The sequence below is a fragment of the Sphaerodactylus townsendi genome, linkage group LG09 (genome assembly GCF_021028975.2).
Source record: "Sphaerodactylus townsendi isolate TG3544 linkage group LG09, MPM_Stown_v2.3, whole genome shotgun sequence".
Classification (NCBI taxonomy): Eukaryota; Metazoa; Chordata; class Lepidosauria; order Squamata; family Sphaerodactylidae; genus Sphaerodactylus; species Sphaerodactylus townsendi.
The window spans coordinates 89,148,349-89,171,790 of NC_059433.1; the positions used below are offsets into that span (position 1 = coordinate 89,148,349).

Below are 23,442 nucleotides of genomic sequence, written 5' to 3' on the forward strand. Positions count from 1 at the left end.
TTAATGAGCTTTCTAGAAAGATCTGCAGCACTGATTGCTTTCTTCCCCTCCCATCGTGGGTTGCCAGAAGTCAACTATGACTTGACAGCACACACACATTTCCTTCTGTGGGAATCTCATCCTTTGTTAGGCTCATTCCGCACATGCAGAATAATGCACTTTCAAACTGCTTTCAGTGCTCTTTGAAGCTGTGCGGAATGGCAAAATCCACTTGCAAACAGTTGTGAAAGTGGTTTGAAAACGCATTATTTTGCATGTGCGGAAGGGGCCTCTGCCAGAACTGGCATACCTTCCATTCATATAGCATCCAGGACACATGTAGTTTGCACAGTATGGAAACCTCTACAAAGGCGTTTCAGTTGGATACAGGAGGCAAACAGACAATGCTTTTGTTATTCCTGTTGGATTCAGCAAGCGATGTTACTATATGACTTATTTGAGATCTGATATCAACAAAATCTTCTTAGAAATGCTTGTGTGTCATGTGTTTCTTCAAGACTTTATGATTTCAGCACTAGATGCCTGAGCACCAACTTGAATGTTCCTTAGAGGCATTTCTTGTCCACCCCTTCCAATGCCCATAGGAACCAAGTAAAAAGTCCAAGATAAAAAAATATCCCAGTTAGCAAACGTAGTTCAGTCCATGGCCTTGCAGCTGGCATCTAATGACCCAAACAACATTTGTTTTATGTATTGTCGAAGGCTTCTCTCAGAGTTGGAATCATTGGGGTTAGCTTGACTAGTGGTTGTATAATGAAGCAGCATTTCTCTCCTGATACGCTACTGCATCTGTGGCTGGCATGGGACCTCAGAGGATCTTCAGGGATTCTCTCAAAGATGCCAGCCACAGATGGCAGGAGAGAAACGCCAAGAGAGAATGCTGCTAGGAATGCACGCCATACAGTTCTTCCCGAAACCACACAGCACTCCCAACATTTGTTTTCTTTTCTTTCTCCTGTCACTAGATCTGTCTAGCATGGAGGTAGATGGAAAGACATGGCGCCTGAGTGGTAACGCTTGCTTTTTTCTCTCCCCGGATTTTAAATCTCTTTCTCATGGTAGTTCCAAGCAGGGCTAGTGGCCAGGAAACTGCTTCTTGAAATAATCTCTCTCAAGGCCAGTGCTCCTGATATTTCCTTTTACCCACGGATTCTGTGCTTTATATATTTATATAAAAGGAATTTTATGATAGCTATCTCTCTACTGCCTCTCCCATCCTCCACACTCACACACAGAGGTGTTTTTTTTTAATACAGTAAGATAAGGGTAACACTGACTCCTTGCTGACTGGTGGGAAGAGAGCCCTGAATCATTCACGGATCCAGTGTTTTATTGCCTTGTTGTATGTGGTGTTTCCTTTATTGGACTTTGAAGCTATTGAATGAGTTTTAACCCTGGGGGCTGGAGAGAGGAGATAGACAGCCCTCCTTTTACACATTTAATTACGAATGGCTTATAGGAAACGTGGAGAGAGCCTGAGGTGAACTTACACTCCGACAGCTAAATGCAAACCAGGAATGGAGGATTTCCTTCTTAACCTGGCAGGGTCCCGCCTCCAATCGGTTTTCTGTTTTGTCAACTGATGCTGCCATTCCAATTCCCAGATGAGGAATTAACTGAAGAGGCAGTAACAACTCGCTCCTGCTAAAGGCACAAATGGTGCTAATGAGGCCTTTGAGAGAAAAATGATACTCACTAAGAGTACAGGAGAGGGGCAGCTCAAGGCGGACTTGCTGGAATCATCCAGCCCAGCAAGCTGATTGCTGAAACACTCTGAGGCATATCTATGGGGAACCTCAGACTTTGAACTCTTAAAATGAATAGAACTCTCCTCCGTAGCCCCCCTCCTATTCTCCTCTGAATCCCAGAGTCCCTTGCATATGGCCAGGAAAGCAAGGAGCCAAGCTGTAAGTTATCCCTTCTATCAAAATGCAGCAAAATCTGTCTGATGATTCACAGATTGCTAAGGATTCGGCAATTCAACTCTGGACAACGCTCCAGGATTCTACTGTTGGCCATCTTCATCACTGGTGAGGGGTGGATTGAGGATTGACATGTCCTCCTCAAGGTGGAAACTTTTAAACAACAGCAGATACAATCAAAGAGTGATATTGACATTTACGAAACATCAACAATCCTAGTCTCCATTTTACTAGCTTAAACAAGTTGAGCTCTCTTGCCTCTAAGGATATATCCAATCAAGGCTTTCAAGGACATCTGGGAAGAAAGCCACTGCTTCCATCCTCCATTGCCTTCCAACAAAAGTTTTCCTTTTCTACCCCTCCCAACTGCTTCTTTGGACCAGAGACAAGCAGATGCAGACTGCAAACCCTCCAAACTTGATGACCTTGGAAACCCTGCCTACTTATTAGACCCTAAGTAAACGACTTCAGGGGAACTCCCATTCTTCACACATCAATTTGCTCTAGCTGGAAGAGCGGAAAACTACCAGAGATTTGGATATAGCATTGAAACAGAACCAGATTCCAAGCAGGCTGTCAATCAGTCCTAATTGTCATCTGTAAGGCTATTAATCCTTCGAGAAGCTGAGCAGAAAGCATCCACTCCAGCCCACTCCTCCCTCAGAGAAGGAGCTTTGGATCAGTCTACTTTAACATTGCCCACCAATCAGGCTAATTTGAACAGCCCACAAGGCTTCTGACCTGGATGAAGGACTCCAATGCCAGAGCTGAGTGCTTTCTCCGACAGGAGCCTGCTCCTCTCCTGTAACTGGACTTTGGGCCAAGGAAAAGCAGGGGAACACAAAGAGAACCTCGGGTAGATATTGATGTGGAATTTGCACCCTATCCGAAGTCACTTCAATTAGTTCCAACTGGAAAAGTGGAAAACGTCGGGCACAGGAACTATTGGAACTTCTGCTATCTGAACTCCCCTCAAGCGAAACTCCCTTCCCAACCTGGAAGTGCTACTAAGAAGGCTCCTATCTACCCCTCAGGGTGGGAGGGGGGTAGGAAGCAAAGAGCATAAGGGCAGAATGTACCAAAACCCGGGAAAACAGGTCCCTGGAAAGGGCAATGGTAGTGTCCTATATGATAGCAACCAATTCTCTCTTAACCTTCTCTAGTGGAGGGGCCAGATTGACGCTTGTGACTCCCCTAACTCACCCATTTCCCCTACATATCAAGATCCTTTCTATGGAACATAGCAAGTGGGATGGGGGGTCCATAAGCTAAAAATAATGAAGTTACTAATTACCTTTAAAGGATTCAACTTCATCCTTTTAATTCACAGAGTCCTGGTCTCTCATTCTAAGCCCCAGTTAGAGGGCTTATACTGTATGTACTCTATGTACCAGCCCATAAACTCTAAAACTAAAGTGGGAGGAAACTTTAGAGATGGCTGGCCTTTTCTTGGATTCCTCGCCTTGATATTAGGAGTCAAGACGCCTCCTAAATGTTGAGAATATACCTAGGCCTTTTATTATCATGGGGGGTGCCTATACTCTTGTATTAGTTAATGTTTATTCTGCCCCTCAGTGACTGGACCGAAATGCCTGCAGGATACAAGGGGGTATTGTAACTGATGGGATTATATAGATAAAATAAAAAACAAAAACACCTCCTCTAATTATATTCCTCCTCTGGCAGGTGACTTCAATGCTAGGAGTGGGAGCAGACTTAACAGGCTCTCTCATTACAGAATTGGGTTTTAGGATGCTGAAGAGTTACCTTGGTATTTCTCCTCAACCGAGGTACTGAAGGATAATCTTTGTTAAATCCATCTCCAGGCAAGGAGCTGGTCAAAAGATGGATTTCCTGGTGACATGATATATTCTTGAACGGCTCTCTGCAAATTTAAACATATCTGGAGAGAATGATACTTTCTCTCTAGCAGAGAGGTTGTAGTGTGATAGGACTATGTTATAGTTTCCCTGACTCCTCTTTTGCAGGTGTGGTAAAAGACTTCCATTGGTCTGACCACTCATAGTGCTAGCGACTCATCTTCCGCCTCCTTGGAAATTAGCCTTGCCGCAGGATCAATCTTTAAGCAATTTAAGAAGAATAACAACGCAGCTGGCTCCCATATTTAAAAATCAACTGTCTTCCCAAAACAGAGAAGCAGCTCCTGTGAATTACTGTAGCAGCCAAACCTTTTGGAGAAATACACCTAAAATAATACAAAATGAGTCTCCTGACTCCATTGCTGAGCCTATATGAAGAGTTAGTACAGTTACATACATTAATGCCTTTATGCGAGTCAACACTCACCCATCAGCCAAAGAAAGTAAAAGACTCCCAGGCAGATGCCTTCACCAGGAATGCTTCAACATCTGAAATAAATAAACTTAGATTCTGTATTCATGGCAGAGAGCTAATAATGAGCCTTCCATTCCCGATACATACTTTTCAATCGAAAACAGCTCAGCATTAGAATGCCAAAGGACATTAAAATGTCCATTAATAATGCAGAGGAAAACCTCATTCAGGCCACCAATTCCAATGACACTCAGATCTTTCTGGAAAATAGTGTCCAGTAGCTCTAGGATTAACAATGTCCTCGTCCTGGCTGGCATTTCAATTGAGGTCTGGTACCAGCATTACAATAACACTTCTTTTAGTGCTGAAGAGTAGTGGCTCTGTAATCTCAAGTCCTGCAAGCATCCCCCTGGATATCCCCATGGATTGGCTCTACAGTCACCCCAACAGAAGGCCAGCTCTTATGATTAAACAACTCAAGCCAGGTAAGGCTGTCAGGCCCCTATGCATTACCACCTGAGATATTTAAAAGCATGTGGATTCAGGGGCCCCACTCTGGCCTCCCTTTTTACAAACAAGCAATGTAAACTTTGGCTTTAATCCCAGAGGGCCTGACAAATGCTTTCAATAGTCCCGTATTTTCAAAAAAAAGGTGACCTCATCATGTTCCAGAAAACTACAGGCCAATTAGCTTACTATCAATACCGGGAAAATTTATGCTAAATTCTTTACTAACCAGATTGAATAATTGGGTCATCCTTTCAAATGGAGTCTCTAGGACCCGAGCAGGATAGGGTTCTGCAAAGGTGCAAAATCTACCTCGATCGACATACCAATAAGGTCATTAATCCAACTAATAACCAAACCTGTGTAATAAAACTGTGCCATTGTATGCAGCATTCCTGACATCAAGGGGGCCTTTGACTCTGTCCCAAGAGATAAGCTATGGGGCTAAATCCTTGGAAAAATGGGTGTAGATGAAATAGATTGATCTCTCCCTAGAATCAAGGTGTTAGCACCATAACACAGTATGCCAAATCAAATGCAATCAGGAGGGATCAGCCATTAATCTAAAAAATATCTGTCTCCCCAAGGAGTAAATACAAGGCTGTGTCCTTGCAAATCTAAAGTTCTTCTTAATCTTATTTAAATGACCTTAGCAAGCAAACTTCTTAAATCCAGGTAAACTCACACTGTCCAAACTTAGATATGGACATCCAATCTTCCTATTGCTATATATGCCGACGACGAAGTTTTACGCTGTCGCATTAACCAAAATCGGTGCATGAAGCTTAATTCTAGCAACCTGCAAATCTAATACTCTGTACAAATAATGGCCTGACACTCCAACTCCCAAAAAAAAATCAAGGTTGTAGTGTTTTCAAAATCCTGAAGCTTCATCATCCTGCTGGGTGCTAGGAAGATACTCTAATTGGAACAGGTCAAATGTTCTTTTAAATATTTAGGAGTGCACCTCCCATTATAGAGGGGGGGTTGGGCCAGGCCACAGGAGACCGCCATGCTGTTAAGCAAACTCCATGGTCAGTGGTATCAGCAATCCCACGCTTTTTTTTCCATAACAAGGGCCATCAATCTTGTGCCTGCAGCATTAAAAGTCTTTAACAATTCAAGGTGGCCCAGCAACTATTATATGGAGTCCCACTCCTTGATAGGCTCCTGGTCCAACACAGCTTTCGAGCTTGTGCACAATCTCTTCGCTTCTTATTTAAACTTCTTTGGGCATGCCTCACTGCTGCCTTAATGCTTACACCCTGTGCCTCAAAACCGTAAGCAACATCTCTTAGAGGACAAGAGTACGGTATTTCTGCTTTTCACGCCATTGGCTTTCATGCCACGCCAAATATTACAAGATCTGTTTCAACTGATGCAGCCTCCTTTGTCATATAAAGCCCTCAAAGACTTCTTGTCACTCGAATGGTGGGGCATTATAGAAACAAAAAATCAACAAATTCAGGGCTATTACTCTTTTAGATTATCTGGCCATGCTACCTTCTAAAGAGACTTTCCAGCCTTCTGAGGAGAGAAGGTTGGCTTTGACTCAGGAACGGCCAGACCCTATTCAAAAGGTGTTGCTTCAGGACTTCTGCTCTCCTCTTTAGCCTCTAGGCATCACTCTACACTGGTAATAAGGGGCTCAATACCTGCAATTCAGATAACCGTGCAGCTCCAGGCTCAGGAGCAATGATGTTGGCCCGCTGCAATAGCTCCTTTCCACTTGGGTTTCAGCCGTGACGACAGGGAGATAAGCATTTAAAAAACCCCTTAATTTCCACCTAAGGTTATGGAGGCGCAATGGGAACTGTGTAGACTCTATAGATCATATTCTACTTTATTGTCCACTTTACACAGTGACCTAGAGTCAAACACTCCTGTCACCTTCTGCTACTCAAAAAAAGAGTATGCATCTGACTCTGGGTAAAAGATCACCTTTCTGTTGGACAGCTCCAGTAGTGATGTAAACGATGCAGTCACCAAATTTTTGGACCTGTATATAAAACAACGCTTTAGGAGCAGATCCTGAACATCAGCCTTCTCTACCTGTCCATTTATTTTAGCTTCCCTCTATTGGGTTAAGTGGATCTATGTATACAATGTTGTAATGCCATTAAAGGTTCTTTGTTTGTTGTTAAGACGTGTCAGCAGTTCTTGGGCAGAATTTTCTCAGCAAACAGTCTCGAAACACTGATTGAGGAATAAACAATCTATTCAGTGAAAAATTCATTTTTTAAAAAAAATTGAAAATGGAGACTCTGGCGCTTCAGATGTTCATGGACAATTCCCATCGGCCCCTGCTGGCATGGCCAATTGGGGCTGGGACTGATGGGAATTGTAGTCCATTAACACCTGAAGCGCCAGAGTTGGACATCTGTGCCTTAGGCCAATCAGGGGAAAAGTAAGGTCCCAAAAACATAAATCATGGACTTCAGTCGTGAGCCTTTCCTGATCCATACCTAGAAAAGGATAAACCAGAGTCAGGCATGGTGGACCTATTCAAACAACCCAAACAATCTTCTACAACCAATCACACCTTGTATTGAGTTACTTTTCATACTTCTGATTTGGTGCAAACTTGCCAGAAGTGAGAGTTGGCCCCACTTACTTATGATGTCCTGTTAGTTCAGAACTAGAGAGTTCAGATGTGCTCAGATGCTCACTCCACCAACACAATTTGCGCTTTCTGATTATCAGAAATATTTCTGTATCACATCACAGTCGACAATCAGACATGGCTTAGTCCCTAAAGAGGGCGTGCGGGACTGGTGTTGGTTTAGGGTTGATGGCCGTCACCATTCTTGAAACTGTTAGTCATGCAACTATTTTTATACAGTAAACAGACATGGCTTAAGGGCTGCAGGCAATCTGGAAAACCCATCCTAATGTAGCCACAGCGGAGGAATGATTTGGACAATGTTGGAATTGGTTGAGTTGGCTAAGCTAACTTCTTTGATTAGAGAAAATAACTTATCTTAGTATATTGATAACTGGAAATCCTGATGGAGTTTTTGCTTAGAACAGGAAAAAATGAGCTGATGATTTGTGAATCTGAGGATGAGGTCTGAGGATACGAAAAATGACATAATAAAGGTGTGAATCCTATTTAACTAATAATAATAATAATTATAATTAATGAAATATTTCCATATTTGTAACTAGAGAGCAAGTGGTAAATTTTTAATTACATTTACATTTGGTAGAGAAGGAATCGGAAGCCTGCCCTTCTTCTCTTGTAGTAGAACTCTTTTTTGTGCATATTTTTATTAGAGTCGTTATTTTCATTAGAGTCGTTAGTCCCTCTTTCCCTATCAGAAGCATATAGCTGCTTGAAAACTAAGCTATTAGAACAAGAGTATCGGGATATGATAACAGCTGGCAGGGAAAAAAACGGTTCCCCTGACTCCCGCGCTTATTCCTTAATTGAACAAGGGACACATGGCCAATTATTTTACAAGTGGATCACCAACCCTAAGCCTTAAGAAGAGCTTTAACTTGACTGGCCAGATTCAATCTTTAATGCCTTCTATGCTGCTCTGCACGGCAGATATCAAAACAAATTGATAAACAGAGGAGGCTATGTCCATGCAATATGGGTCAGGTGGAGACACTCGATCATACCCTCTTTCATTGTGTAAGGTTTGCAAAAATCAGAATGTCACAATCTGCACTTATCCCATTTCTGTATAACAATCTAACTGATGCTCTTAAGATACCTATGCTTTTGAACAACATGGATCCCACAGTGTGTGAGAATGTAGCAAAATTTCTGCTAACAATAATAGACATAAGTCTAGATGAATACCAACCAATGTCTATGTATTATGACCACATATAGCCAGCAGTAATTTTTTCTTAGCTTCTTGTAAAAAGTATCCTCATGATCGCTTAAGTGAGTTAACTTAGCTGAAGGAATGTCCTATAGTTACAGAAGGACCATGTATATATTTTAGTATTTAGTATTTTAGTACCAGTGTCTATAATTGTGAGCAATAATGGGCAAATTTTGTATGCTGATTTTGTATGTTTATTTTATGCCAATAAAGGCTTGTGACAATACATTTGGTAGAGAAGGAATCGGAAGCCTGCCCTTCTTCTCTTGTAGTAGAACTCTTTTTTGTGCATATTTTTAGTTTTTGTGTTTCTAAAAAATCTTAATAAAAACTATTTCACCAAAAGAAAATCCATTCTGCAATCTGAACAAATTCCACACTTTTCTGATTTTTCTGCTCTTGATAGTCACATATCAAAGAGAAACATCAAGTCAGAACAACCAGTCATTTACTGCTGGAAGTCTTGGCCCCTTCCTTTCATCCTGGCTTTTGAGCTTTTAAAAAAGAAGACTGTCTGAAAGCATCATTTCTCCCTTGCACTGCGTGCCTGGACTAGATTCAAGGAGAAACTGCTTGGTGGCCAATTCCATGTTACATTTTTCTCTAATCAGAATTCAAATAAAATCAGCATGTCTTTCAGAAGCTGAGTCACACTACTGAGGGAGAGGTTGATGAAATAGGTGTTGGAAGTGAAGGATTTTGTGCTGTCTTTTAACCTCAAACTCCAGAGGGGGGAGTTAACTATAGTCAGAGAGACAGGTGGGTCAGGGCACTGGGCATCCTTTCTCTACTGCTCTGACTATCCCTTTGATGTGTAGGTTTCAAAGGGGTTCAAGGCTAGAGACAGAGGTAGTTTGCCATTGCGTGACTTTGCACAGCAACTCTATACTTTTTTTGGTTTCTCCTCCATTTTCTAACTAGGATGATTTTGCTTAGCTTCTGAGATCTAACAAAACACCAGAGGCGAATCTACAGAAAGCAGCGCCCATGACAAGCACTGATATTGCACCCCTGTCCAAGCATTTGACACCCAGACCTGTTGATGGCATCGGACATGTCCCTTGGGTACCTGACCCAGGGTCAGTCCTCCTGGCCAGCCATGAGACTTGTTGCTGGCTTGGGGCAGAGGGAACCTTTCCCCAAAGCTCATCTTGGCATGCGGTGGGCACAGTGCTGCCAGAGGCTGAGCAGCACTGAGGGGCCATATGGCAGGCAGAGCAAGGCAAGATGCATGGATGGCGCAGCTGTGGCAAGTGGGCTGGCAGCGATGTTGCCCCCCTTCAAGTGATGTCCAGGGCACCTGCCATACTTTAGATACACCACTGCAAGATAGCGCAGAGAAAGTGTAAATAAGATTGGATGTCATCTGCTATGTTCTCCAATATCTAGATTATAATACCAAGTATCACCTACTCCCATTACTATTGGAGGGAAAAATTCTGTTAAAAATCTCATCCCCTGTGATTCCCACAAGCCTAAAATTTCCAGAAAAGGGAGCACTCAGAGGCGTAGCTCCAAGGGGATGGCGGGAGTGTGAAACGCACTGGGGATGTGCCCCGTGGGGGTGTGGCAAGGGCGTTCCGGGGCGGGAGGATGAACCAGTGCACCAGGCGCTTTCCCAACTTGCTATGCCTCTGAGAGCATTCAATAGCAAAGAGTCACAACAGGGAAGTTCTCTTGTTAATTGCACTTTATTGTATAAAAATTCAGCAGACAAAACTAGAATTTCTGCTGTTATTAAGGAAATGGTTCCGTATTTTCTCATGAATGGGGCTGACATTGAGAAAAAATACTGGGAGGGCATTCTGCCTGCCTATGAGGGAGAAACTTCATTTCCCTGCAGTTTCTCGTCCCATTCATGTTCTCCTCAGTGACAGGAAAGTGGACATTTGAACAAAAGTTAGAAGGTAAGTTCTATAGATTGCACTTTTTTGCCGGGGGGGGGGGGGGGGGGAGGGATCACAGCCTCCTTTCTCATTGAATTTCGGCAAGACATTTGGCTCCTCTCCTACTTGTATCAGCATTCAATATATGTATGAGGATAATCCAGCAAACAGGGGAGAAAGACACTTAAACTTCCAAATTCCTTGGCTATATAAACAACTGCCTTTCCCTACATTACATTATCTTATTTACATTCCTGTGTTCAGTCAACATAGCAATTGGTCCAACAGGATATAATTTAAGATCCAGATTTAAGGAAAAATCACTTAATTTTCTTAGGCATGCTTGGCTCAAGGGCAAAGAAATCTCTGATTAAAGGAATGGTTAAAAGATAAGGCAGAAAAATGGTTCAGCGTGACCCGCTCCTGAAAATCAACAAGTTGATAGCTTTCATTTCATCCCAGTAAAAACATATTGTTTTCCCTGAGCAAAGCAGCAGAAAGTTCTGGATGAGTTTCCAGTAGGGGGGAAGGGCACCAGAGCACTTACAGTGTCTTTCAATGATGTAGGAAATAAAAGCAAGCTTACAGTCATCTCCTGAAAGCTGCAGCAGCGAGATATTTCACTCTTCCCCACAACAGTTTAAGGTGATGATCTTGGACACTTTCCCTAAACAAAGTGGGACTCCTGAAGAGCATACACAAGGAGCAGGCCTATTGGCCAATCCCAAATTGTTTCTCAGGCATGGTCTTTCCAGCAACCGATTCAACAAGGACAAGCCTTTTTCTAGCTTCATAAAGGTGTGACTTGATTTCCAGGAGAATGATCTGCATTTGATATGCTTGGGCAAACAAGTAGTTGAATCCCCCCCCCCCCCCCGAAGTATTTCCCAAATTGATTTTGTCGTCATGAGCTGGGAGGGCTTTTATCAGAACTACTATTTTATTAGGTGACCAGATGCAATTACAGAGAGCACTGAATGCTTCGGTAGAAGAAAATTCAGCCACAGAACAGCCTCCACCTGCCAGTGCCCATGAATACCTGAACCAATGGAAATTCGCTTTTCAAAAGTTATAGAAACTCTGTCTTGAATCATATGTGATCATTCTTCTTCTGATACCAAGATATCACTAAATCAGACATAGCACAGGCGAAACTGACTTTATCATAGACAAAGGTTACAATCCTTAGCTAGTTGCTTGAGGGTATGTCTTGATAAATTAACTGGCCCTGATTTCAGCATGAGCATGGATAGGATGGCATTAAAGTTATTTCTCTTGAAGAGAGTTAAATCTAGCTATAGGTTTGTGCTCTTCTGATTGGTATAACTGGTACTTGGAAGAATTTGCCCAACGTATCTTAGCTATGGTGATAGATTTCCCAACAGCCTGGAAGTGTTAACATATGTTAACATAGCCATGTGACATTCTGTCATTTAGCAGCCTCCTTATGTTTCTTTGGTGAGTGCTATTTTTGTTTCCCATTAGATGTAGCCCACGGATCTCCTTCCAGATCAGCAGCTGGCAACTGTGGTTAGCTTAATGATGACCAACAGGCTTGGAGACCAAGCCTATGTATGTTTAAATTTCTAAGTGGCGTAGTGGTTAAGAGCAGGTGCATTCTAATCTGGAGGAACTGGGTTTGATTCCCCGCTCTGCCGCCTGAGCTGTGGAGGCTTATCTGGGGAATTCAGATTAGCCTGTGCACTCCCACACATACCAGCTGGGTGACCTTGGGCAAGTCACAGCTTTTCAGAGCTCTCTCAGCCACACCTACCTCACAGGGTGTTTGTTGTGAGGAGGGAAAGGCAAGGAGATTGTAAGCCCCTTTGAGTCTCCTATAGGAGAGAAAGGGGGATATAAATCCAAACTCTTCTTCTTCTAAAGAACACAGAAAATATTGGTCATGTGAAATTTTCAGCCCATGTGCTATATCAGCATTTATCAGAGAGATACCATTGTTCTATGAACTAAAATTTACTGTGTTCAAAATTTAATCATCTTGGTGACTCACACTTTAGAACATACAGGAACTCTACTGCAATGGAAAAATTCATTTCCTCAGTTACTAATAAGTAAAATACTTTCATGAGTCCAGTTCTAGGAATGTATTAGCAATCAGATGATTTTTTTAAAAATCCTTTTGAAAGAGAACGAGTTTATAGGGGCATAAATAAAGAACGCTTAAGCTTTCTTATTTTGAACCTAGCAGGACGTAGTTCATACTTGAAGGCAGCTGAGCATAGCAAGATATCTGAAATGTATTTGTGTGGAAGCTGTTTATATGAAGCAGTTCCTGACATTTTCATCATATCCTTGTGCTTCAAGTGGCCATTTGTAAAGCTATATGAATGTGCAAATCAAAACAAAATAAGCTTACACAAGAGAGCGATTGATGAGTGCTCTCCCTGAAAAAAAAACCCCCCGTCAGCCAGAAAATGCTACAAGAATTGCATATGCATCTAAGAATGTCGACATAAAAACAATCATGAAAAAATAATCCCAGCCATTTCAGTGGATTTCAGCAAACTGGAATTGATCTTGTGAATTTTTCAGCATGCCCGTATAAATGCTGAAAAGTAAACTGACCAGATTGTAGAGTTACAATGCATAATGAAACACAAGACTAAAAACGTAAGAGCTGTATTTCGGGATGAGAGCAGTCTTTCTGGTATGCAGAGAAACCTTCCTTCCACATAACTAATAGTTTTCAACAAACTTACAAGAATACATCAAATCCTTTTTTACCAGCTTTAAAAATCATGGTCATTATTACATCGTGTGGCAGTGAATTTCAAAAGTAAACTACACACTTTGTGTGAAATGCTTTTTTTTTGGGGGGGGGGTCACAGAGTTCATGTACTGCATGAAAGAAACTTTTCTTCTCTTATTTGTGAAAATTTGATTTTCTAATACCAATTAAGGGTGGCATCACTCAAAATATGCTTACTTAGCAGGTCAATCCAGGTTGTAAGGCTGCTGTTCCTATTGCTGGCCATTTGTATTCAATGCTGTATATTTGTTTATTTAGATTAGTACTTTAAAAACTTCTGTCAGCATTTTCACCCTGTGGAAAGTTAAACTCTGCATTCCCTTACCTAACAGATCAGTTAAACTGCTGGTTAAAGCAGAATTCTTTTGTTAACAGCGCATGAAACAGAGTGGGAAAAACAAGCTATTTGTTTATTTATATCTGAACTGCATTTTCTCCACTTCAAAACTGTGAGTCTTTGTCCATGTCACCAGTACATGAATCCACACAGAACAAACAATTAGAAAGATGGTTGTTAGGACTGCCCCACGTAGGCTGTTTCTGTAAAACACTGGGGGGGGGGTGTGCCTTCGCACAGACGCCGCTGCCAAATCGATGCAGTGTCATTCTCTCCCCCCACAAATGGTGTTTTTAAACCCCGCTCCCCGAGAGAGGTTTTTGGAAAACATTGGCTTCCATCTGGTGCCGAGCAAACAGCACCGGGTGGAAGCTGGAGTATTTCCCACGCCGCTCCTGGATGCCTCCTACCTCCTGCCGCCTTCCATCACTCTGTAAAGGCCAGGGGACATGCTCCTGGCCTCCGACCCCAGAGGCGTCACTCTGGCCACGGGGGCGTGTCCCCTGGCCTCCATAGAGTGACAGAAGGTGGCAGGAGGTAGGAGGCGTTCAGGAGCGGTGCGGCCTGTGAACGACCCCTGAGGGTGCATCAGCATGAATTATGCCGATGCACCCCCGGCTCAGCTGGACGTGCAGAAGTAGCCATAGATAGATTTCCTTCCTGAAGACTCACAAAAGTCTGACAATATTCTGGGAATGATGTCCAACTGTACTGTTTAGGTTTTTCTAGATAGGAAACCGTTTAACTGGATGTGTCACCTCCTACATCCTTTTCTTCCTAAACCAATCTGATTCTATTAATCTTTCCTCATTAAGAAGACAAAGCACATTAAAAACAAATACAAACATGTTTAACTTAACAAAACAATGATCAAATACATTGCTGCAGAAAATACAAATACACATGAAACTGCTTTGAAATCAGTGCATAAAAGTAACCTTGCAGTAACATCTTTCTTCGTCTTACCATGGTATACCACTTGTGCAAGGTATCTAGATTATCACCTGCTAAAAGTACAAAAGTATTTAGTCTGTACAAAAATATTGGTTTTCTAAGGAATAATATGGAACAGTAGAAACTATACATTAATATTTACATAGTATTGTATTGTTGTGTGACTTCTTATGCCATGATTAATTTGTGGATAGCGTCTTTTCACATTGGTTTATATAAGAAATCTTTCATCCACTAAAGTTTTGGATGCCAAATTCTTTTGTCCAACTGTATTCCGAATAAATCTAAAAATCTAAATGCATAAAAGAGACTTCATAAATATATAAAAGACATTTTCCAAGATTCTACAACACTATGCCAATATTCCAATATATTCTAATGTAACCAGAAAACTGAATTCTGGTTGGAGCAATGCAAAAAGGAGAAGGCTTCATTCTTAACAGCTGGGATTTCCAAGGTCAGGAAACTAGATGCATTCCAAACCAAATGCTGTTGCAAGCACACCTGTTTACTTTCATTCATATAAGAGACTGGCTATCATACATACATATGGGGAAGAAATAAAAATGGTAATCTTGGGGACAATGCTGCAGTTAGAACTAAACCTGTCCAGAATCACAATATTGGATGTGGCTTTTGATGGACAGGGACACCCTAGTACAGAGGAACCAGAACTATCCTTAAGGATTGCAGAAGGATAATATGTTCCTGATTGTACCCCATGATAAGTGTAGAACAGAGTCAAGACTCTACAAGCAGTTTAGATAATAGTCACTGCCCTAACAGGAAACATTCAAGGACTGCTAAACAGATGATTTGGCCTTAGGGAAGCTGTTGTCAGAAAATCTAGTTTTCAGCTTATAGCATGCATTTCCCAGGAACCAACCAGTGTACCAAGGTGGACCTGAGTATGTTCTCATCACCTGAATAAGAACAGAAACTGCTTCTTTGGCCCTTTCTGCATGGGCACCAAGCGGGGGTGAATTGGCACAAACAATGCCGATGCACTCCCCTGGTACCGTTCACATGGACGGCCCCAGCAGGGTGGCAGGTGGCGGCATAGCCTTCGCATAGGCTGCGCCATCGCAGAATGCCATACCTCTCCTCCTGGCTTCCGGCGTGTCGCAGAGGCCAGGGGACACCCCCCTGCAGGCTGGAGCTCTGGAGTCGCAGGCCAGGGTGTGTGTCCCCTGGCCTCTGCAACGTGCCGGAAACCAGGAGAAGAGGTACGGCGTTCTGTGATGGTGTGTGTGTGTGTGTGTGTGGGGGGGGGAATGGCGCCTTCCAGTCGCTGCTGTTCACACGGCAGCAGTTGGAAGATGCTGCTTCCGAAAAACCTCGCTCAGGGAGCGAGGTTTGGAAGCAGCGCCTTCATGCCGCTTGGGAGTGGCAAGGCCGGCCGTGCGAACCCCTCCCCAAGGATGCAGTTTTTAGCGTTCCTGGGGTGCTGTATTCCGCTGGTGTGGAAACAGCCTAACTTTAGCGGGCTGCGATAGCCTGCGGTTCCCAAGGCTGCCTGCTTGAACTGTGGAAGAGTTCCCAACACGCAAGTCGGTTGCAGCGCTAACACCACCTGTGCCCTTGCTCTGAAGTTGGGTCTGTAGAATATGATCCTATCAACTGCTGTGAATGAGTGAATGAACAGTTCAAAGAATCAACCTATACGGCTAGATTTGAGCCTAGTAACTCCTCAGCTCATTGGGCTTGCATCTTGAGATTTTGATCAACAAGCTGAAAGTGGACAACTGGCCAAGCTTCAAAGCCAACACAAAGATTGCAGTCAAAGGCTTCTGCTGTTTGTACAAGGAACTTTTTAGTGGAATGTGGGGAAATGCTGGATAATTTCCCCCTAACAGTTCAGCCTAGAATACTAGTTACATTACTGAGGCCAAACTGAAATTACATAATTAGGGTGCTCAACAGTTAGAACAGGTTACAGAAGGTTCTAGCCCACTTTGGGAGACTGAAGCAAGCCTGGAACAGTGGCTTAGTTATGCCCTTCATGCTCTTAATTTTCCTGATCTTTTAAAAACTATTTATTTCAGTGAAGAAATCCACATGATTTTTAAATGATTCCCGTGTTTCCCCCAAAATAAGCCCTACCCCGAAAATAAGCCCTCTAATTATTTTTCAGGATTTTTGGAGGATGCTTACAATATAAGCCCTACTCCAAAAATAAGCCCTACTGGTAGTTACAGATCAAGATGGCGTGATCCATCAGGGTGCTCCCTGCCAATGAGGATGCAGCTTGTATCACATGTGACTGGGAAGCAATGGAGCCCACCTTAATGAATTGCGAAGGTACCGTATTTCCCCTAAAATAAACCCTGCACCGAAAGTAAGCCCTAATGCATCTTTTGGTGCAAAAATTAATATAAGACCCTGTCTTATTTTCGGGGAAACACAGTAGGTCCATTTCCTATGTGTACTGATACAATTTAGCTAAACAAGTGTATATATTGCTATGAACAAAACCATCTAAGAAATAACAGTCGCACTCGCCATCCAGCAAGAAAACTTACCTCTTGTTGTAAATATGTCAGAACAGCTGCTAAAACAAAACTCTGGGTAGCCATATCCACAATAGCAAAAAACAGCATATCAAAAATGAGGAGAGTGGCTTCATTGCCGTAATAAAGAGTATCACTAAAAGAATGTCCTTCATCTGCAAGAGAAATACAACTTGTTGCAAAAACTGCACACTTTGTAACAAATAAGATGTGTTATAAAATGAAAACAAACCTCTGACACAGAGGGTAAAAATTCTCAAAACAAATATAAAAGCAATAATGTGTTGCAGAACAAATATCACTACAAATCCTCAAAATTACTGTAATAGCTTGATTTCACAAGGTGATTTTGTACAGGCTGATATGTTGCGTCACTTTAAGGCACTCATAAACACTTTTAAGTCTGCAGCAGATTGTTCTCAAGCAGTTAATAAATGGAGCAATGTCACTGACTTTTTTTATTCCAGCTGAACTTTCAGGCCCCCAAACAGCTAATTGAAGCCAAGTGACAGGATCCTGTTACCTGTACTTTGAAAGATACCCCTCTTACAATACATTTCCAGCAAATGTTATAACTAAAAATCTGCCTCAAAGGCAGATCCTTCAAAAACTTTTGCACTGGTGAGAAGAGGATCCACGCAGACCACCAAAAATGCTATCTGCAGATGATGGGAGTGAAACAGAGGTATGAGTAAAGAGAAGAATTAGGTGAGACCGAGTGAAAAAGCTGGTTGGATTCCGTCCAACATGTTGTAAAACATGGTCTTGTGCATTTACATTTCAAAATTCTAGAATTCAACTGCTAACTTTTCCCTCTTGTGCCATTCATCCACATGCGCTATATATCTGCCATTCCAGAATTTCTGTGAGAACATGGCACATATTTAAAAGAACCCCCTAAGACATAATGCTCATGGAAATACAGAGCGAAGGCCTTCTACTGAATCCAGTTCTGACCGGCAAACTCCTGCATTTCTTCCCATTAAGCCAAAGAATTCCATAACTTCATTTTAACTGCAGAAACAGCAGCACTGAAGCAGAAGGCGAAGCATATGTGCTGAAAGCTTATTTTTACGCTTTTCAAAGGGAGCTTAGGAGGTGGCAGAGGTGGAAAACAAGGCAGAAAAGCACACTGTGGAGTCACTCAGCACATCTTCTTTGATCTACTAGGTTCAATCTTGACATTAGGATGAGGGTGATGGCTGTGAAAAGGCATGCACATCTTCAAGAAATCAACCCTTACATGTAACAGAAGTTATGCAACATAGCTCTAAGGAAGCCATTAGCCAGCCAACCTGCGCAATGAGGCACAATGAACAACCTCCCTATTTCAGACCTTTTCAACCGCTACAATATGACCAATTAGTTTTTCTCCCAGAGGCATATTTATACAGAAGAGAGATTTAACTCCTTGTTGGTTTTATTCTAGAATTTTCCTTTTGGCAGAGAATATGAAGTGAAAGTGAACAGGGCTGTTCAAGCAGAGTGGTTGGAAATTTATCTACTAGCACACAAAAAAGTGTAACAGCTAAGTTAGTAATACCGTTATAAAAGATGCTCTTTTCCATGGGTTCCATAAACTCCATTCCAAGAATTCGTTCTAATAACAATTTGTCCTTTACAATGTAATCCATTTCCTTATGAACCTATAAAAATAGGAGAGGAAAAAAGCCTTAAAAATTCTTATGGTCTAAAATTGAACCATTTAGGAAAAACAGCATGGACAAACACTGTATACCAATTATATAAATAATGCATCCTGGAAAGAAAATCAGCTCTATGTAACTCCAAGACATTGAATCAACTCCTGCAAACCAATATAACATAACCTCTAATGGCTAATCTATAGCCTCGTATAAAATAAAAGATATCACAATCTCCCATGTCAAACTAATTATCCTGTCCCTCTGTTAAATATCTATATACATACATGATCAATAAAAGAGCCAAGAAATTTATTCATGGTATGGTATGCTTTAGTGCTCTGTTCAAATGTAGTCGTAGAAGAATTCAGAAGCCTCACAGGGCCCTGTTTCTGGGGAAAAACAAATATAGATTAACTTAATTTAAAACACTCACAGTGTCTTCTGTTATAAAAAGTGAAATAACTGTGAACTATCTGATCATCCATCTGACCTGGGAACAGTTCAATTTTGTTCAGAGGATAGTTTTCATTGCTCCTATATTTATACCCCAAAGCTGACATTTTACAATAAATGTTACCCCCATAATTAAAAGTACCATATATACTCGTGTATAAGTTGACCCGCATTTAAGTTGAGGCACCTAATTTTACCACAAAAAACTGGGAAAACTTTTGGCAGAGAATATGAAGTGAAAGTGAACAGGGCTGTTCAAGCAGAGTGGTTGGAAATTTATCTACTAGCACACAAAAAAGTGTGACTCATGTATAAGTCGAGGGTGGGAAATGCAGCAGCTACTGGTAAATTTCAAAAATAAAAATAGATACCAATAAAATGACATTAATTGAGGCAGCAGTAGGTTAAATGTTTTTGAATATTTATTTCAAAGAAAAACAGTAAACTAGCTCTGTAAATGGAAAAGAGGGTCAACAAGAACAATATGGTATCAACAATAACTTTAAAAGTACAAAAACCTTAGCTTTTTTGTAAGGAAGGGTTTTAAACAATGGATCTCACAATAAAAACTGGAATGAACATGCCTGTTTACTGTGACTCAAAACTACCCTGCTTTTTAAAAGAATAGTTCATTATTTTTTAGTGTACATATTGTTACAATTGCACATGGCAGGTGTGATTTTAGAAGGGACATTCACACAACCTGTCAGGGGAGGAATGTTTATGTTAGCAGTACCAACATTTCAGAGTATCTTTAGGAGACCCTCCTGATGATACCACCCAGGTTTGATGAAGTTTGGTTCAGGGGGTCCAAAGTTATGGACCCTCAAAATGTAGCCCCATCTACTGTTAGCTCCCATTGGAAACAATGGGGGATGGGGCACCTCTTTGGGGGTCCATAACTTTGGACCCTCTGAACCAAACTTTACCAAACTTGGCAGGTATCATCAGGAGTGTCACCTGATGATATCCTGAAATGTTGGTGTTGCTAGCCTAAAAATCGCACCCCCTAGCGACCGACAAAATAAAAACCTTAAATGTTTTTTAAAAAATACAGCTGACTCGTGTATAAGTCGAGGGGGTCTTTTTCAGCACAAAAAATGTGCTGAAAAACTCGACTTATATACAAGTATATGCAGTATCTCATAATTTCTTGTACCAGATGTTACTAAGAAGATGCTCCTATGTGGCAAAGCTATTGAAGAGATGAGAAACTCCACCCTTAATGTGCAGTTTATTTTGTCCAAAATCGTCTGGCTAGTGCAAATATAATTTAAACCAGAGTATTCCATGATCTGTATTTCAACCCAAGTTCCAACTTTTCCAAGCATTAAATACTTGGAACGCATCGTTCTGGGTATAATGCAATAATCTCAGCAGAAGTTTCTGTTGGACAAGTTTCTGTTCACAGAGATAGAAGCATGCAACTGTACCACTGTAAACATGAAACAAACTCTAAAAAGTTTTGAAAACAATTCCCATATTCAGTGCCTCGATTTGAGCCTAAAGGTATGTTGCATGCATACACACGAATGACAAAAATAACTGCAGAAGGCATTACATCTTAACTAGGTACTAGACAGTCATACTTTAAATATGGACAAGAGAACGTCCGAAGTGTAACAGTAATATACATACTCTTGTTAACGTTTCATGAATCCTGTCATATTGCTGCCTCATCCTGCTTGAAATGGAAATCTGAAATGTTTGGCCATCTGTATTTGGCAACAAACCTCTTTGACTGCACAGATTTTCCTGAAGAAAGGATACAAAGTAGCAATGAACCAGATATGCAAGGAACAAACTCAACCGTTGATAATTATTGTGATTCTGTGATGAGTACAGCTTATAACAAGAATAAAATTTTGTTGGTTTTAAAGGTGCCACTGAACTCAAACATTTTGCAGAAGCAGAATGGTAATTCAATGTGAATATATACTAGCAATGCATCTGCAGCCATGCAAGCCTGCTTTTCAGGTAAGCCTTTTTAGAAATATCTCCAAGAGAATATATGGGCAAGGACTCCAGCGTCAGAGACTGTAGTAGAAGAAGAGTTTGGATTTATATCCTGCTTTTCTCAGGAACAGTTGCCTTCCTTTCCCCTCCCCAAAACAGGCACCTTGTGAAGTAGATGGGGCTGAGAGAGTTCCCAGAGAACTGTGACTAGCCCAAGGTCACCCAGCAAGCTTCATGTGTAAGTGTGGGGAAACAAATCCAGTTCACCAGGTAAGAGTCCACCATTCACATGAAGGAGTGGGGAATCAAACCTGATTCTTCAGATTAGAGTCCATCGAACTCTCAAATCCACTTCGACACACTCATGCTGGGCACCCTATACCAATTCTGTTGGCTGATTTTGGATCCTCTCGTGCAGTGGGTAAGTAGAATTCAGCCGCTCTATGGCATTTAATAATAACAGTGATGTCTAACAATGTAACTATATCATGTTTTTTCCTATATTTGCTTAGGACCAATTGGCCTTTGAGCACAAATAAAGAAGGGAAGAAGTGAGTAACGAAGTAGCTCTACAGCTGCTTCCTTTGAAGTCCAGGATCAACCAGAGGGAAAAGGTTTTCCCTCCAGGTCTGTCTCAAATCAAACCACGAGCCAGAGAGGCCAGGCCAGAGTTGGCAATGGAGGTGCTGGTAGGGAAAAAAAGTGCAAAGAATCACCATCTTTTGCCCTCTCACTCTTATCCTCTCTTGAGCACAACAGACAACAAGCAATCCCATTCATACTAGGGAGATTGACTAAGAATTTACAAATATTTGTAACAAAATTTACTGGGGGTAGTTTTGAATTTAACATCAGGTTTCTTATAGGAAACCTGGCCAACGTGTACCTATTAACTTTTCAATCTTCCTTTAATGCCTTCTTTAAGGAAACCCAATGAAACACTGACATTTCCTATACACAAACTAACATATTCTTTCATATAAACCTTTGGATCTCCCCTTTCTAGTAGTTTTACATACCGCTTCCCTCTTTAGGTTCATATTCATTTCTTCCATATTGGTATCTGCATGGCCATGCACAGAACGACCATGAATGTAATATCCAAAGCATCTGTTTGATAGCAGAAAAACTGAAATCTGCAATGCAAGGAAAACAAAACTATATCAACACATACTCAAAAATGAAAAAAAAGCATGTATGTTAATTTCAGCATATTAAAATGCTATATGATCACTGAACATCTGAGGTCTGTTTGCGCAAGAAGGTACAATTCTGGATCACTAAGATCAGCATTTCACAATCATTGCACTGCAGATAGCAAGGCACAATACACTTTGTAACCAGAGCATGCAGAGGGGTGTGGGTGAGAGGTAACAAAAACACCCATGGTTGTTGAGGTGAAGGCAAGAGGTCTGTCTGGGCTACAGGCACAATGTGAATCCAGCTTCTGCCAAATGTGGTAAACTGCAAAGGTTCAAACATCATTAATTAAAAGATGGCTTTGTGTTCTATCTGCCATCTGGACTTAGAACCTAAAGCAAGCTAGGCTATGTTATTCCCTTTAGCCACAATGTTCTCACAATACCACGTGCAGCTCTGAGAACAAAGAAACTTTAGATGGGATGTTTCTGTACATTCTTTATCAGAAAACTGTACACTGAATAGATAATAATAAAGGACTAATGAGAAAAAGAATAATATCAATTGCCAGACAACTGTATTGAATACTTAAAACAAACAACATCCTTGTCAACTTTCAGAAAACATGAACATATTTTAAAACGAAAGTTATCAATTGGAATCATACAATAATAAAATTACTTACATTGCTCATACAGCACAAATCAACAAATTGCCTTATCTTGTCTTCTACAAATCTTTCATAAAAGACAGAAAAGTATGCCATCTGCAATAAAAATCAGATGATTACTCACAAATTCATGAAACATATTTTTCCTTTCTCTAATCCTGGGGATCCAGACATGATTTCAGACGTGATTACAGTTGCATTAGCTCCCAGCTGCCTTATGACACACTCCAGATGCAATCCGAAGATTCCCTTCAACCAAGTTGGATTGTATGACTCTCTTCCACCAAGCCTTCCTCCAAAAGAGTGACTTTCACCATCAAACAAAATAATTGGAGAAAGTCTTTCTCCAGCAGTGGCGTAGTAGTTAAGAGCAGGTATACTCTAATCTGGAGGAACCAGGTTTGATTCCCCACTCTGCCACTCAAGATGTGGAGGCTTATCTGGGAATTCAGATTAGCCTGTGCACTCCAACACACCCCAGCTAGATGACCTTGGGCTAGTCACAGTTCGTCTGAGCTCTCTCAGCCCCACCTACCTCACAGGTTGTTTGTTGTGTG

General features: G+C 41.4%; 1 protein-coding gene across 1 annotated transcript in view; it reads right to left on the minus strand.

Moving 5' to 3' along the window:
• Positions 1-13,073: 13,073 nt before the first annotated feature.
• TMEM67 (transmembrane protein 67) overlaps positions 13,074-23,442 on the minus strand; it is a 30,975-nt gene continuing 20,606 nt past the window's right edge. Inside the window, exons 22-28 of the mRNA XM_048508193.1 lie at positions 22,901-22,981; positions 22,095-22,211; positions 20,758-20,874; positions 18,951-19,055; positions 18,564-18,666; positions 17,033-17,175; positions 13,074-14,802 (exon numbers count right to left, since the gene is read on the minus strand). Of these exons, the coding sequence (XP_048364150.1) occupies positions 14,722-14,802; positions 17,033-17,175; positions 18,564-18,666; positions 18,951-19,055; positions 20,758-20,874; positions 22,095-22,211; positions 22,901-22,981 (747 nt within the window). The 3' untranslated portion in view covers positions 13,074-14,721. The remainder of the gene's footprint in view (positions 14,803-17,032; positions 17,176-18,563; positions 18,667-18,950; positions 19,056-20,757; positions 20,875-22,094; positions 22,212-22,900; positions 22,982-23,442) is intronic.